Source organism: Passer domesticus, chromosome 7, assembly GCF_036417665.1.
Source record: "Passer domesticus isolate bPasDom1 chromosome 7, bPasDom1.hap1, whole genome shotgun sequence".
Lineage (NCBI taxonomy): Eukaryota > Metazoa > Chordata > Aves > Passeriformes > Passeridae > Passer > Passer domesticus.
The window spans coordinates 39,057,890-39,074,470 of record NC_087480.1 but is presented as its reverse complement, the minus strand read 5'-3'; the positions used below and the strand labels follow the sequence as shown (position 1 = coordinate 39,074,470).

The 16,581-nt window shown below is 43.8% G+C and overlaps 1 protein-coding gene across 3 annotated transcripts in view; it reads left to right on the top strand.

Moving 5' to 3' along the window:
- The first annotated feature begins 5,893 nt into the window (after positions 1–5,893).
- RGL1 (ral guanine nucleotide dissociation stimulator like 1) overlaps positions 5,894–16,581 on the top strand; it is a 54,066-nt gene continuing 43,378 nt past the window's right edge. Inside the window, exons 1-2 of one of the 3 annotated variants that reach the window (XM_064427807.1) lie at positions 5,894–6,051; positions 7,595–7,705. In XM_064427807.1, coding sequence (XP_064283877.1) covers positions 6,043–6,051; positions 7,595–7,705 — 120 coding nt within the window. In that variant the 5' untranslated portion in view covers positions 5,894–6,042. Of the gene's footprint in view, positions 6,052–6,734; positions 6,887–7,594; positions 7,706–15,390; positions 15,603–16,581 lie in introns of those variants that run through there. The other 2 variants (XM_064427806.1, XM_064427809.1) reach the window with 2 other exon arrangements.

Below are 16,581 nucleotides of genomic sequence, written 5' to 3'. Positions count from 1 at the left end.
GGTGAACTCAGATAGAATGAATGTAGCATTAAAAAATCAAGAGATCTGTAGATAAGATGAATTGTTGCTTCCCTTTAATTATTTCCCTTTTAACCCAGTGAAGAGGAGAAAACATGATGACAACTCTGGCTTACTGTTACCCAAGTCCTGGAAAAAATTTTAAGTTGGTAAAAAGCTTGCAAGACTTTGTTTGAGATCTGGCTGTGAAAATTGTCTATGGTGTGCAACCATCTCCAGCATCCAGAAGATCTCTCTGATATGACAGGCATTCAGCAGGCTCCTTAAATGAGGGTCTAGGAACTTCTGAGCATCCTGAAACATGTCCCACAATAAAGCTGGGACATAATTCTTAAATTTAATATGGATCATTTAGACTAAAAAAGCAAATAACTTAAACTATTATAAGGATTTATGATTAATTTATCCCTGTTATTTTAATCTTAGAGGTCAAGAAAATGCAAGCACTAGGGATTTAGGAGGAGCAGCATTAAAATTCAAACTCTTCATTGTGGAAATGAAGTGTGTGCATGAAGGGAGTGAGTCAAACCTAAGACATGCTGCCATCTGATTATAACCCAATGGGTGGGAGGGACTAAGTCCTTGGGCTTTGAACTGGTTAGAAATAAATACAGAGCTCAGTGGCAAAGGTCTGCTCAGAGGGACAGGGGCCCCAGACAGAAGGAGAAGTACCCCCAGTATCCCAAACAGAACACTCCAATATCATTAATAAGCCCAGAGTCTTCTGGGGAGTGCTTGGACTGAAGGATATCAGAGTGATACAGGCTTCTAGGGGAGGAAATATTTCTCTTTTAAAAGGAAAAATGAAAAAGACTCTGTGCCAGAATTAGGAGATGAAGATCCTTACAGCCAACAGAGATTTATCCTGTTTAAACATACTGTAACAGGGCCATAAAAGAAGGCATATGTGCAGCATATCTGTAATCAAAGCAAAATCTAACAGGGCAGAAGGGAAGTTTTGAGAATACATTTAATCAAATAGTTAAATTAATTTTTCTGGAAACTGAAGCTTGCTCAAAAAGAACGGGAACCATGGCAAGTAATTTGGGAATAAGGAGGAGGATTGAGTACTAACTAGCCAATAATATAAACGATAAATTTGTAAATGTATTGAAAGTATGAAGCTTCTTAGGGAGAATCAGCCTAAAGGAGCAATGAGGGAAAATCAGCATTGTGCTAAATCAGCCCAATACATGTTTGTGCAATTGCCAATTTAATTATTAAACCTGACTTAGGTGCAGAAAAAGAGATCTGAAACACAGTGAAGACAATCTTTCAAGTATCAATGTGAGAGCCATTTGACTTATTTTATATGTGACAAGAAGATTTTGGCTTAGGCATTTAGGTATGTTCTGTTATGGCACTCTTGTGTTCTTGTACAGATGAAATGATTGCTGGATATATTAGCCTTCTGTTCTCAGTCTTCCATAACTTTTTGTTGGAGAAGGCAGGGATAATTTTTATTAGTTCTGCGTAAGCACTGAGATTGATTCAGGTCCCATGATAATGGGATTGATGTCAGGAGAGTTACCCACAGTCAAATTTGTAATTGAGCAGTGCCTTTTTATATGATTAAGTATTTATTCTTTGCAGAGAGTTTTTAAATTGTTCAAATAAGGCCCTTGGCCTCTACTCAAAGGTAAACTTTTTGGAAAGTTTGAGTGAAAACATTTCATCCATTTGTGATTATGAGGAGAGTGGAAAACTATTTTTCCCCTCCATAAAGACTTTTTGCTGCCTTCTTTGGAACAGCTCTGCAGTGTGAGTAGCTGAGGCCTGTGGGCTAAAATCTGGCATCGAAATAGCCATAACTATGAAGTGCCTTAGTTTTGGCTTTGATTTGACTGAGTTGTGAGCCTCAGAAAACAATGTTCTCAGCATGCACTCCAGGGTGTTGTTCCTTCCTTCAAAGCTGCTGAAATGTACAGCAGAGAGGATTTACTGAGAAGCTGTGCAGCACAAAATTAGAGACAGATATTGCTCTGAGGCTGCAGGGTCAGGTGGGCAGGGAAAGCAGCAAGAGACCTCTCAAAGCACTTAGGGTGTACAAAAAGTTTCTGGGTGTTTTGTGATCTGTGGAACTGAAAGTCAAGTTCCAGGATTTGCAGCCTCTGTCCTGCAGGTCATTTGCAAGGAGCCCAGAGAGGGAGTGGGGACAAGGTGTGGGTGAGTGGGGACAGGGCCAAGCCCAGACTGAGGCACACAGGCACCACTTGCACCCCTCTGGAGGCACAGGGACACAACACACTGCTGTTCCTCCCACCACACAGCAGGGCTGCCCTTGCCCAGCCATGTCCCCTGCTTTTACAGCCAGCATTGCTTTGAAGGCTTCCCCAATGGGAGGCCAGGGACTCGCTGTTCCTGAAGGAGATATGCCCCCCAGAGCTGAGATTATGTCTCTTTGGACAGCACAACCTGTGAAACAGTGCATGCCTATCTAACTGCAATCACATGTGAAATCAGAGGGTCAGGGATGGCTGGATGTGCTTCCTTAACTACATCATTTTTTGACTTAGCATGGTTAATTATGCAGCCTTATGAAACATTAATTTAGTTTTATGTATTGGAGCTCTGATGCATTTCCTCTGGCATTTTGCAATGAAGCTGGTTAATATTTGCAATTACTTGAAGGCTTCTGTTTAGTTCTGGTGTCCAGGAAGAGAGATTATGATGGACTTGTGTGTCTGGTTCTTTACTGAGCTGCAGCTGCATTGTCACATCTTTCAGAGTGAAGGGGGAGCAGTGTTCTCCCTTTTGCACAGGAGTGAGGTTGCAAACAGTCAAAAAGCAGACATACAGTATGTAACGTAGCATTTTGTTCACTTTGATTAGTTAGTAGTTTGAAACTGAAATTCAATTTTGTTTGATTCTAACAAGTTTTCTGAGTGGCTGATGTGTAATGTGTAATGCATCTCAGTAATTTAAATAATATATATAACCAACTTTATTAATCCCAGATGAGGCAGTGGAAGACCTGGCTCACCTCTACATCAGCCTGCAGCACATGCAGAGCATTGCCTGTGCTGATGGAAATGTGAGATATGTGCCTGTGAGGTGCTTTGTGCCATAAAGGACCTTCAGGAGATTGCAGTGCACTGAATATTAAGCAGCTCTAAAGCAGCCCATGACAAACTAAGTGTGTAATGGAGTGGGAAGCTGCAACTTGGGTGGGCACAATGTAAAGAAACACTCCCAGGTGAAGCTCCTGTAGTGTCTGTGGTGGAGAGCTCTGTGCTGCCAAGCTACATGTCAGGGTTGGCTGTCAAAGAAACACAATATAAAACTGATTTGTGTTTGGATTTCTATAGTGTCTGCATTATCTAGCTTTTGTGGTTCACCTGCATATGATTTTTTTTTTAAGTTTCAGTCTCCAGAATTGTAGGCCACAGCACCTGTTAGTTATCAAGTCGAGAGCATGTGCCATAAACAGGAAGCAAGAACTAAGAACTAAATATGGTTTAAAGAAACCAGATGAATAACAATTAGTGAGATAGTCTTAATAGAAACAGTATTTGTTTTCTTTTGTAGGCACTCACTTCAAAGGCATCATCCATTGCAGGGGTGTCACTTTGGACAGGCTTTATTCTATATGATGGATTCTTGTATCTCCTATGGAATGAACAGAGTGTCTCATGGAATTTTCTTTTTCAATTAACAGTTAGGTAATACCCTTAAGGTGGCATTGCTTTGGAGAAAGAGGTGATACTACAACGATGTTGACTACAAAGGCATGGTTACTAGGAAGTGTCTTGCACGACCAACACACAACCAGTTCAGGCTCCTGGCCTACTCAAGCACCAAGGAGTGGAAATGGCTTGAGCTGGCGCTGCCATTGAAAGGACCTTCTTGAAACTATGGCTTAATTTAAAAAAGAGACTGTGTGGGTTTTTTTCCCATCTCCCAGGGAACATGCTTTCCCAGTGCAGGTGAGCTGCATGCACACCTCAGATACATGGCTTTGTCCTTTTAGGCTGTGTGATCTCTTTCCCTCCTGGAGAAGCTATCAGGGATCATTCTTACACCATCTTGTTGTTTTGTGTTTTTCCTTTGCTCTCCCAAATATTTTCCATATTTGGGTATCTCTGACTTGCGTTTCCTCCTCTCCTCCTGTCAGGCCCTGAGCAGGGGCAGTCAGACGAGCTGTTCTTTATTTCCAGCTGCTTTATAGATCTTGTGCTTTGTCTTCCCATGCAGGCGTCTGTGTGCCAGCTGTAGCAACAGCTGAAACCCAGGGAAAATCATCACTCTGCCACTACCTTATTTCTCTGTGCACAGTTGGCCAGTCCTTGTTGGGCTGTAAGTGGTCAATGATCTGCAGACTGAGAGCTTTCCAGACCTCAGAGTAGTTTCTTGTATAACATTTCACCGTGAGAAGTGTAAAGTTGCATTCACAAGTGGATTTGTGCTTCTCTCTGGTTGCAGTGGGAGGGAATGCGTGCTCAGATGTATTAGAGGAACAATTCTGCTTCGGTAAAAAGGGCAGGAACAGGGCTAGATTATGGCAGGAATGCAGTTATTGCATGTGAACATGATTTGGAAAGAACCAAATGTTTAACATGGTGTTGACCGCATGGTTCATTGGTGTAGATCAGTTTTGTGATTAAAGTCTGCTAAAAGAGAAAACCAGCAGTTCTAGTAAACTGAGTTGTAGACTCTTCTTCCTCATTTTCAGGCTTCCTTCTGTCCTTGAAATCTTTACAGAACATCTTTTAGATTAATCAGAGCCTGGTTGGTCTTCCTGTGCATGTTTTCCTGTGCATTCAGACTCTGTCTCTTGGTCTCAAATAAGTGGTTGTACATTATATAATGCACTTTAAATGTAATTGTTACGTATATTTTTTGACTTTAAATGTAATTAAGTGTTACATATATTTTTTTCTCTTTTCCAGTATTAAAGAATCAGTTTTTGCATTTATAAGGCAGATTTTAGGGGCCTTGAAATATCCTTTTCCCAAGGCAGACAGTTATCAATAGAATGTCTGATTACTGCCCCTTCTGTAACCTTTCACTGTGACATGATTGGACTCAGTGACTTTAGAGGTTGTTTCCAATCTAAACAATTCAATACTTCTAAACTCTGGGCACTGTATCTCCCTAAAAATAATCTGTTGAAGAAAAATCTAACTCTGTTCATGGCTAATGGCAAATTCAATGAATAAAAATGGTAGCTTTCTGCTGCTTGCTGAACTGTATGAGGTCATCTGCTGCTCCTTCCCGATTGAAGGTTGTCTCAGTCACTGTCAGTGACCAGGAGGATTCAGGAACCTCACTTCTGAGAGGGCCTGTGCTCTGCCTTGAATGGAAAAGTCCTGAGCTTGCCTGTCCATAAAGTGTTCTGTAAGGATCCAGTGTGAAACATGTGATTCAAGAGAAGCTAAATTGAACCAAATACAGGAGCTCTTTCCCACTGTATTAACTCACTGCCATTTTTTTTTTAGCAAGGAAATAGAGTAAGTGCCATTGCTTTGTGACTGCCATCCAAAGTGATGGTAGTGCATGTACTGTGGCACCACGACATCATCACACAAAAAAGTTTTTGTTTCAGAGTAATTTTTTGGCTTTGGAGTTGTATTTCTTGTGGCTGGATATGCACTTGCTGGTATGTTGGTCCTGTTCAATGGCAATTTGCTCTGCAGGTACTCACACACCTGCTGGGCTGGCCATAAGGGGTTCAATGCACACTCTGCTTTCTGCACATTAAAATTACGATGTGGAAGAGCAGTTTGCAAAATCTAAACCATTCAGAACGCTCTTTGCAGTTTTACACGAGAAGCCACAGGACTCTGGGAAATCTACACTTCAGTTTGTAGGTGCAGCACATTTGAGTCAGGCTACTGATGTCTGTTTATTCCCGACCACTTCAGGATGACACATGTGGCACCTGTGACCACACGGCTCGGTCTTGGTTTCGTAGCTGAAAATAATGTTCCTTGTTTCCCCATGGTGTTAAGAGGCAGACGTGCTGACAGCCCCCGAGCCTGCGATGCTCCTCAGGCACTAACGCTGTGGAAATAAACCAGGAACATGCTGGAGGTTAGTGTGGGGCTTTGGGAGGTCTGAGCTCTGCTTCAATTCTCAGTACTTTCGTTGCCTTGCACGGGAATTTGTGCATTTGAATCATCACTATTTTAAATCCAAAAAGCAGGTAACTGAAGACAGCCAGGAGGCAACGAAGTTATTGGCGTTTTTAGGGTGTCTTGAATCGTTGTATCAGCACGCAGGTGCCCACAGATAGAGCACCCAGAGGGGCTCACGGGGGCTTCTCTGTGAGCGATACGGAATAAAAGTGAGGGCACTGCCGGCGACTGCCGGGCAGGGCTTACTAAAACCTTCAATTTCCTTACTTCCCAAGCGGCAGAAGTAAGTTTTTAAAGTTAAGCACAGCTTAAAATTCCTTCCTTACGGCAGCCCGGACACCTGACCCGCGGCAGCCGCTGCTCCCCTCCGCCCTGCGCGGGCAGCGGCAGAGCAGGGAGGGGAGGGGAGGGAAGGGAAGGAGGGGAAGAGAAGGGAGATGAGGAGGAGGCGCTTCCCTCAGAAGGGAGCCGGGCAGGACGCGCTGCGGAGCGGGGGCTGCCGGGGCAGCGCAGGCACGGCCGGGCCGGGCGCTCCGCCGGGGCCATCGACAGGAAACCCTGCGGGCCGGGCCGGGGCGGCGCCAGCGCGGCCGCCTCCCTCCCCCTGCCTGCCCGCCCGTCAGTCCGTCTGTCCGTCCGTCTGTCCCGCCCCCGGCCCGGCCCTCCCGCGCAGCCCAGGGGCCGCTCGGCTCGGCTCGGCCCGGCCCGGCCCGCGGCGGGCGAAGCACGGCGCGTCCGACCCGGCGCCCGGCGAGCCTCCGAGGATGAAACTGCTGTGGAGAGCGAAAATGGTAACCGGCCGTGCCCTGCCCGGGTCCCGCTGCCCCGCGATGCTCAGTGCCAGCCGTGCCCTGCCCCGTGCCAGGGCTGTCGTGTCCCGTGCCGGCGATGCCGTGCCCGGTGCCGGGATGTGCTGAGCCCCCTCCCCACCCCCTTTCCCCCGGCTCTGAAGCTGCTTGTTTTTTCTTGTTCTTGAAATAATAAGGTTTTCAGAAGAGCAGATCACAAGCGCTTCAGATCCCTCCTTCTCAAGAGATTGAAAATGTCGCTGTGTTTTAAATGCTCTGTAGCTTCAAAGATTCAAGGCTGTGTGCCGAAGTAATTCAGCAGTTTTAAAAGTGCGAATCTTTCCCTAAATGAAAGGCCAAAGAGATTAATTGCTGTAGAAAAGGGGGGAAGAAAGAGACGACTGCTAATCAAAACCAAACTCTTTCCTTAGAAGACTTTATGCAACTATTTAAAATATGTGCTAGTCTGGGAAAAACAGTTAAATGGAAAGTCCGGGTACCTCGGTACCACAGGAAAGGACAGCTTGCCAAGAATATCTCCAGTGTTCCTCAACCTGAGGGTACCCTGGATCGCTTTGATTGCTGTGTTTATTTTGTGCTGCCCATCTCTGCTCTGCCGGGAGCAGCAGAGCACCTGGGACTGATTGCGGTCAGCAGAAAGGGGGAGAGCCTTCTTTTTCATCTCATTTTTCTTTCTCCTTTTCCTGGCAGACCACATTTCAGGATGGGGGTGAAGAGGTGGAAGACGGAGCTGTCTACAATGTCACCCTTAAAAAAGTGCAGATCCAGCAGGCTGCCAACAAAGGAGCGAGGTGGCTGGGGGTAAGCGAGGCTGGCTCGGGGGTGATGGGGAGGGCTGCCCATGGACTTCGGAGCCGTCCAGGGAGCTGAATTCCACAGCAATTGTTACAATATTAACTGCCAGCATTGGCTGCTCTCGTTATTTAAAGCAAAAAACAGCAAACCAAACACTGAACTGGTCTGCCTGGGTCATCTGAAATAACACTCTCCTTGTGTTGACTCTTCCTCTTTTCTTGACCTGCAAAAACAATTTGACCAGCTGCTGGCCTGTATCAGGTGATTCTTGGTGCAGAAATAAGGATCTTAGTTTATGGCCCGAGGAGCTGAACATTTATCAGTTATTTCCGACTAGACTATGGCTCGTTTCTGCTCTTAGGAACCTATCTCAGGTCGCCAAACAAATAGTTATGTTATTTTGACTGGTGAAGGTCCCTCAAAGTCAGCAGAACTTCCTCTGAACTTAAGGGAATGTTGGTTTGGGTCTTATTTCTGTTTTGCTTTCTTAGCCAGATGAGAAATTAATTGCATTTCTGTAGGAATTACAGCTCAGTAGTGTTTTTCAAAGCACAAAGGTTTTAATGGTAAGTGAAATGAGCTTAAATGCACACAGTAGATTTGATATGCTGCTGAGTGCCTTTACCTTTATCAGGCCAAGTCCCCAGCTGATAAAAAATGTCCTCACTTCATTGGAATCAGTGCAGCTGGGGCCAGGTCTGCAGGAGCTGCCTGTAACTTTCATAGTATTTTGTTATGTTTATTTTTTTTCCTTTGGGATCAAAGGCAGTAATATAAGAAGTTGGCTTGATGTAGTATCCATGTTGGTGTTTTAAAGGCTTTTAAAACTGCCCTGAGATTTATATCCAGTCATTTTCTTGTGACATGAAGCAATACAGCAGAGCTGAAACCAGAGTCAGGAGAAATAAGCAAATTCTGTCCTGCATACAGATTGAGTACTTCTTGGAAACACGGGGAGAGGAGACTCTAAGCACTAAGTACTAATCAGAACAGATAATTTAGAATCTGCTTCCTTTGAGTGGCAGATTTCCCATTTCTGCCTCCTGTTTTTACCAGGAAAAATACTACCACATATATCTGAGCTCCTGCAACTTTCCCAGCTGGTTTTGTGTAAGAGGTGAAGATCATTTTGTGTTTGTCTGTGTCCCATAAACAAAGTTTAGAAAAGTCTGTTTTTTGAATACAAAAAAAAGTCTGAATTTTTTGCCTGCTTGGGCTGTGTTGTTCCTTGTAATAGAAGGAGTTTGCCAGGCCTTGCTCCTGTTCTCAGAAGAAGGGAGCTTGTATGTTCCTGTGGTCATCCCCACAGCTGATGCTGCCCATCCCAACAGGAGGACCGGGGACTGTAAGGTCAGGGCAGTGACTGTCAGGTTCCTGTGGCTCCTGTTGGTTTTTTGAGGTCAGAATGTTTGTGGGGAAAGAGACAATGTGTCAGAAATTCACACCTGTTCAGGGCATAAATCTGTGACTTCAGCTTCCAGTCTAGTCTCTTTCACGAGCAGAAACCCGCAAATCTTGTGTATGTTACTTTAAAATATTTTGGAACATATGGGCTGTTTGTTTCCCTTAAGCTCTTCAGAACATAAAGTATTTTAAGCTCTTCTTGTGATCTTGTTTTATTAATGGCTTTTTTTGTGGTCCTGAAATCAATAAATAGCCTCTAACCCAGAGCATTATTTATGAAGAGCCATCCCTGCCCCCAGCAGTTTGGCTTTGAAGAGCCAAATTGTCTCTTTTAGGACTGTCATCAGGTGATGTTTTTATTTTTTATTTTTTTTAATCTGGAGTTTATAAGGGCTTATGAGTTTTTTTTCCTATGCTTTGAAACTCATTAGCACTAAATTAACAAAGTGTTGGATTTAGCAATGTTGGTCTTAATTTTTTTTGATGGTGCTCTAAGTCAGGCTTAGGTTGGAGTCTCAAGGTCAACAACCTATTTGTACATCAGCAAGTATTGAGCCTTCAATAACAAACATAGTAACTCACTTACTGATCATATGCATGCCTGGATTTACTTTTTAAAAAACTTTTTCTCAGTGTCAGTTTGTGTCCTGTGAAAGTCCACTTAGCAGTATGACCCCTTCTGAAGCACTGGGCTCATTGTGGCAGGTCAAGTCTAACAAACCTTCCTTAAGATTCTCCATCCTAAGGACCCATCCAGGGTCACGGAGTGGTTGGCCCTGTAATGAGAGAATGGATTGTTTAAAGGCCAATCATAAGATTCCAACTACAGCACCATAAACACTTGCCTACTGAAATACAGAAATGCCTTTCTTGTGTTTCAAACTTCTACAACTAACAAAAGAGAAACAGGCTGTGACTTAAGCAGGCATCAGCAGTTCTGAAACCTACAGTAGTGTAAAGCTTTTGGATAATCACTGAATTTCTTAGCTTTAAATTTAATATTAAACATCAAAGGATGCCAATAATAGCCACTGCTTTTGTCACCACATAATTATTAGTCACTAAATATTTAGTGAAGCTTAAGACTTTAAGCACTAGAGTATTAGGGAATATTAAAAGCTCTAGTGGGAGCTCAGTACTGTGAGAGATGCTGCACAAAAGCACTGTTTAGACTTAAAAGAATGTGCAGATGTGATATTAAAAGAGGATTGTCTGTACATATGTCTTAGCTGATGATTGGTATCGAAGCTTCAAAAGTCAAGTGTACTTTCTAGAAATATTGAGAGAGAATCCCTCCCAAACACAAAGGATTCAACCACAGAAAGCATGAATGTGGGTTTTTTTAAAACAAAGTGGGTTTTGGTGTCTCCAGGATAGATTTTGAGAGGTCTCCAGGATTCTGGAGAGAGAGGAACAAGCAGGGGAGCTGAGATACAGGGCGTGACATCTTTGTGAGAGAAAAGGAAGGAGAAGTAGAGATTTGTACACACAGATGTCACACGCTCAGAAGAGAGGAAGAGGAGGATTTGGTGTGGACAATCATCAGTTTGAATGGCATGTCAGGCTAGAGAAAAAGGCGTATTGGTAACGGGATGGGAAGGTTTGGGAGCACAGCGAGGAATTTGAATGATGTGGTTAGAAAGAGAATATTGTGTTTTAAAACTTTATTTTCAGAAAGAACCTGAAAAATGGGATTCAGCTTCCCTCTGAGGATGTGAGTGCAGCCCATAGGGAGGCTGGATGTCAAAGAGGATGCTGCTATTGTCCGTGAAGAAAGGGCACCTGAGCATAAGAGACAGATGTTCTGGGGGGTCTTTGGTGTTGAACTGACAGCCAGGTACCCGTGCAATGACAGAGACAGCTGAGTCGTACTGTAGCCAGAAGTAGGAAAGGACACCAAACAGAGGCTGTAAGAGTGGATCGGCCGCTAAATACCTGAATTTCTGTGCCCAGGAGCAATGTGCTTACAGTGCCAACGGTGATCTATGGAAACAGTAAACAGCTGAGGAGAAGGGAAAAAGAAGCGGGTGCAGAAGTACCTGGAGAGATGGGGGAGAATGGTGCAGGAAGAGCAGAGGCATGGCTGTGGTGTGGACGAGTGGACAAGATTACTAAAACAAAAGCAATATTGAAGTGACTATTGTCGGTGTTAAGCGGCTGGAGTGCTTTATCTCCCCCTGGCAGGAGTTAGGGAGGGATGGGCCACCTCTATCCAGCCCGGGGAGAGGAGGGAAGGTGAGGAATGAGCCGCTCAGACACGAGGGGCTGATATAATAGGGCTCCTGAATGCCTGCAAATGTCTTTCCTATCAGAGTCCTTCATCTGGGAAGGAGTGAGAAAGAGACCTACAACGTGTATTTAGTGGGGCAATCACAGGAAATGCAGCCAGGACCTGAGTTCCCCAAGCCTCAGTGCTGATTCCCCACACCTGAAATGATAGCTGAGCTTTCAGAGTCCATCCTCGCCATCAAGTGTCTTGCTTTACTGATGGATGACAAGGACTCCTCTTCCTTTGAGTCTTAAATATCCAGATAACAGATAAATAGTCTGGTCACTTATGGCCCGGCTGCCTGGCTTCATTAGGCGTGGATTACACATCTAGAGGAGATTTTAGTAACCTGCTTTTTACTTTTGCTTTTTCTTTTTTGCTACAGTTGAACTTATGGCTCTGGGGTTTGTTCAGGCAGAGATGGATCCAAAACATACCTTGTCTTAAAATGTCTTTAATATTATAATGCTGGGTGTATAGCAGAATAGTTCTTCCAAAATTGTCAATGATCTGCTGTTAGAAGGGTGCTTTTCAGTACTTTAAAATGCTGAAAGAGGGAAAAACTGAAAAGTAGCAAATCTATCACTTAATATTAGTGTGTATTCTTAGCACTACTCTTATTTGATAATTACCTTTTCTGGGAATTTTGTGGTGTTTTAGAAAGAAATTTTGAAATTTAATTTTTTTTTTAAATTTAGTGCGAGTGATTGCCTTGCACTGAAAACTGCATGTGACCACAAGTTTGGCTTCTAAACACATCCACAGTCACACAGATTGGCAGGAAGTTTGTGCTGGAGAGCTCAGAAAGGAAAAACATTGCAAAAACTTGTGGCTAACTAATCTGTATCCCAGTTGGGACCTGGGACACCACCATCTCTCTGACTTGATCAATATGTCAGGAGAGAAGCTTTAGTCTGGATTTCTTTCTTTCCAGCACAGACCTCCTAACTATGGGTTGAGATTTAAGTGGTGCCTGGAATCACCAACATTTAGGAAGAAGCAAAACCTCACATTTTCTCTGAGCCTGCTCCTGCCCTCTCATGTGCCCTTCTGAGCCAGCTCTGTGATTTCTTTTTCATCTTGCCCTTAGATCCCAGATGTTCTGGTCGAGTGCAGTTTCCTGTGGAAGCAGCAGGCAGGGCTTGGCTGATCACTGTCCTTGCTGCAGCTTGCTGTTTTGTCTCTTGATTTAGAGCATGTGTTGGTCACTTTTGGCTAAAGCAGACTCCCTCTGCTAAATCAGGTTCCCTCAGCCTGGCCTGACTGCCCAGACCAAGGCCAGGGTGTAGTTCTGTCCATATGTTTGGCAGAAGCAGAAAAGCAGCTCCCAAGGAGCTGACAGGATTCCTATGGAGACTGAGCTGTGCTGCTGTCCACTCCAAAGTCTCTGTGGAGCTGTCCTGAAGAAGGATTTGGTGTGCTCACATTGGGTTTGCTTGGGGGAAGATGCCTGCTGGGTGCTGGAGACCCAAAAAGTAGCATATTCCGAGGGAACTGAATGATTTTACCTATGGACATATACTCAGCCAGAAGAAAGCTTTGACGTCTCAGCTTGTGTTTTGGTTTGGAGTAGGCTCTTTCCTCCTGTCCTTCCTTCAGTTGTGGGCATAATAGTACCATGGTACCATTCATAGCCCTTATTAATGACTTGTCATGGAATATTTTTCTCCTGGCTTCCTGGTTGAGGTTCCAGGGATATCCCCAGTAGCAGTCTTGGATACAGTCATCAGCTGGTTAATAGAGGCTGTGTGTGCAACAGACACTCAAAAATGGAAACTGAGCCCATTAAGAGTTCTAAAAAGGAAGACTGAAAGATTACTGTCCATTACTTTGCCAGTTCCAAATCCAAAATGCATAATTAGAAAGGTGACTGGCTTTGTAGCACAGTGCTATGCTCTCAGTTGAGTGTAAAACCTCTCACTCAAAGCTGCCAAAGTGTGACAGGGTGGCAGTGCTCTCATCCTGAGGTGTTATGAAGGCTGAGTTAGGGATGGGATATCCTAGCCATGAGGAACGAGAGAGAGACATGGGCAGCTTCCCTTCCTGGAGCTGTGCAGGGGCACCTCTTGCTAAGGATTCTCATATTAAGTGGAATGACAAGAGTTAAGGGAGCCTCTCGAGTAAAGCTGCTGGAGACTGTTCTGTTGCTGCACTCGTGTGTATTTGCATTCTGGATATCTCCCAGCCAGCCTGCTCATGGACAAAACTTGCCCTTGGCATTTACCTGTGACATGCAGGGTTAGAATGACATGCTGTGCTGTAATTGCTTTCCCCTGGGAATTCCTCTGACAGCCAGGATGACTGTTTTTTTGAACTGTGCTACTTGGATGCTGCAGGTTCTCCCTAAATTCCTGTGCCTTAACTGTCTTGCTGCTGACATCACTGAGTGTTATCTTGCTTGCTTTTTTAAGAAGCAGTAAGTGAAAGGAATAAGCCCCAAATTTTGTTTGCTCTGCAAAGAAACTGACACTTTCTTTCCGAATGCTAGATGTAGGTCACTTGCTGGGTTAAGGAAGAGTTGGCAAGGAATGTGGCTATGTGTCATCGGAAAGCCTGTGAGGTGCAGCACATGAACTGGACTGAAATGTTGTACAGAGAACAGCCCTGGAGAAACCATTAGTTTCACTGTTTGGGTTTTGATGCCTTCATTTAAGGAACAGGCTGAAACATTTCATGTACGTTAGTCACACTTGGATTTAAATTTAACCTTGGTAAAGCTAATTAAAAATATGTGTGTAAATGCATGCTTTGAAGTTGCATCTTTTACTACTGCTGTTTTTAAAATATATAATTTAAAAGTGCTTTACCCAGCACTGTAAGGGGATGCACCTGTGTAAAGAAGCCAGCACAAAGTAGTCAGATCATGGCTTAGCCCCTTGGAGAAAACAGGGTTATTTTGTGTAACAGGGCTAAATAAATGCCAACTCGGTGTGGATCCTACTCTTCCTTGCCTTTGTGTAGTCACTGTGTAGTGTCTTGTAAAGCAGGGGCAAAAGGTGTGTCTTAGTGTTAATACCACATTAAGATAGTATCAGAGACTGTGAAAGATGATTCCTAGAGGGAATTGGAACCTCATTCCTGAAGGGCTGAGCAGCTCACCAGCAGTTGTCTCTGGTTTGCTCCTGCAGTCTCCCAAAAGTACTTTTGCCCTTGATTCACCCCAAAAAGCACTATGTTCAGTGGCCAGACAAGCTCTTCAGAAGTGACTTGTAATCCTTCCTGTGTGGTACACTAGCATGTGGGGCTCAACTATAGAGTCTATGTTAAGTTTTTACACCTTATGAAATAATAATTTTATAGATTGAGGATATGTGTTTTATTATTTTTTAAATTTAAATAAAGTATTAAAGGCATAGTGAGGAATTCTATGTTTTGGATGTGGAAATCCATTTACTGTTTACGGAAATCCTTTTACCTTGGACCAAGCTGAACTCATGCTAATGTGTGAATACTGTACTTCAGTTTAGCACCATGCCACCAACAGGTGACAATTTAGGGACTGCAAGGAAAGAAGAAACATATCCAAGTGAAGTGATAATGGTCTTGCATTCTTACAGCACCTTTCACCCAAATAACTTTCAAAGCATGGCTGCAGACTGACTGTGTTGGATGTTGTAATGTAACACAGCACAAAAGTAGGGATTGAAATTCAGCCCCAGTGCTGTGGCCTGGGTTTGCGAGATTCCCCTTTCATCGGGAAGGTGGAAAAGAGATGGGGGGGAAAAGTGTTTCTGGGACAATGTGACTTCAGAAAGGCTGGGGTTTTGAGGCTGCTGAAGGGTTTGAACCATTAAAAAGGGGGAGAGATGAATTAGCTGTCAGAGCTGCATGGTAATATTTATTTAGTGGCTTCACACTGTTATCACATGGATATCTTCTTCACATGTGACACATGCAGTGAGGAGCAGCTGTTTAGCAAGGCACAGCAGCACATGGAAACAATTTAGGACCAGAAGTGAATTAATTAAAACCACCTGGGGAGAAGACCTGGACTTCTGAGAGTCCAGAGTTCTGTGGAAGCGTTTGCCCCCCATGCAACAGCAGCTGTGAAAGGAAGCTCAAATATTAAATTACAGCAGGGAAGGGGGGAGTGAAGTGAAGCTTAGAAAATACTGTTAGGGAGATGACAGTAACTCCTCACTCATTCCTGGTGCTTGTTCCCTCATCTCAAAGGTAGGAGAACTAGAAAGGGGATCCACAGGTGGAGAGGGGTTTGGAGACACCAAAAAGGTGAGGACTGTTGTATTTGTTTTTTGGTGCAACTGGGGTTGATGTGCAAGTTTTACAATAAATCCTCACAGAACTGAGGCTCCATTCTGGCAATGAATAGGAGGATATAGGGAAAGCCTTCAAAACAGTGAGTGGAGAAGGGACATGTTATCTCCAGGGTGGTTTTGAAAGCAAGGGGGGAAAGAAATTAGTGATGTTACATTGCGTGTAATTAACCTGAAGGGACTTGCTGCTGGCAGAGTAATCAGGTCCAACCAAGTCCAGGAGGATTCAGAAAGGATTGAACATTTATATAAATAATGAGAACATTAATTTTTATGAATTAGTGATGAAACAAACATGTCCTGCAGCTGAGAAGAGTATTTTCCTTTAGACTTGTTAATCTGACTGTTATGCGTGTTATTTCTTTACTTTTTATAGCATCTGGTTAGAGAAGGGAAAACCTCTAGTTCACTTTAAAATTACAATTATTATGTGTGGCTGTTTATAAAGTTCTGGTTTCTTTGCAGCAAATGTTTAATGAGGGAGAATAAGATTGAACACAGCTATTTATCAAAAGAATCATGAGGACTTTACTGCCCAGGAGGTGTCGGGGGCATATTGTCACATGGTACAGGAGTTTGGTGTGGGCTGGTTTTCCAGCAGCCCTGCAACCTCCTCCTGGTTAAGGAGAACTCTGGGTGTTCAGATCTTGTTCTTTTTTATGTGTGTAAAGCAAAAGTTTGCATCTGTGCAGTTTTAGACTCTGCAAAAGTAGGAATTGTGTGGGTTGCCCTTTGCTTTCCCCCATTCACCTTCACAATAGCTGCTTTAAAAATGAGGCAGCTTGAGCAGAGCAGGGTACTCTACATGTGGGCTCCTCAGTCATTTTTTTGTTTGCTTTTTGTTGTCACTTCGAAGCATTGTGCTGAAATATGTAATGTTCTACCTGCTGTAACCCTTCAGGTCTTTTCTCAGGTCTGTGTGCCACTGTGGGACC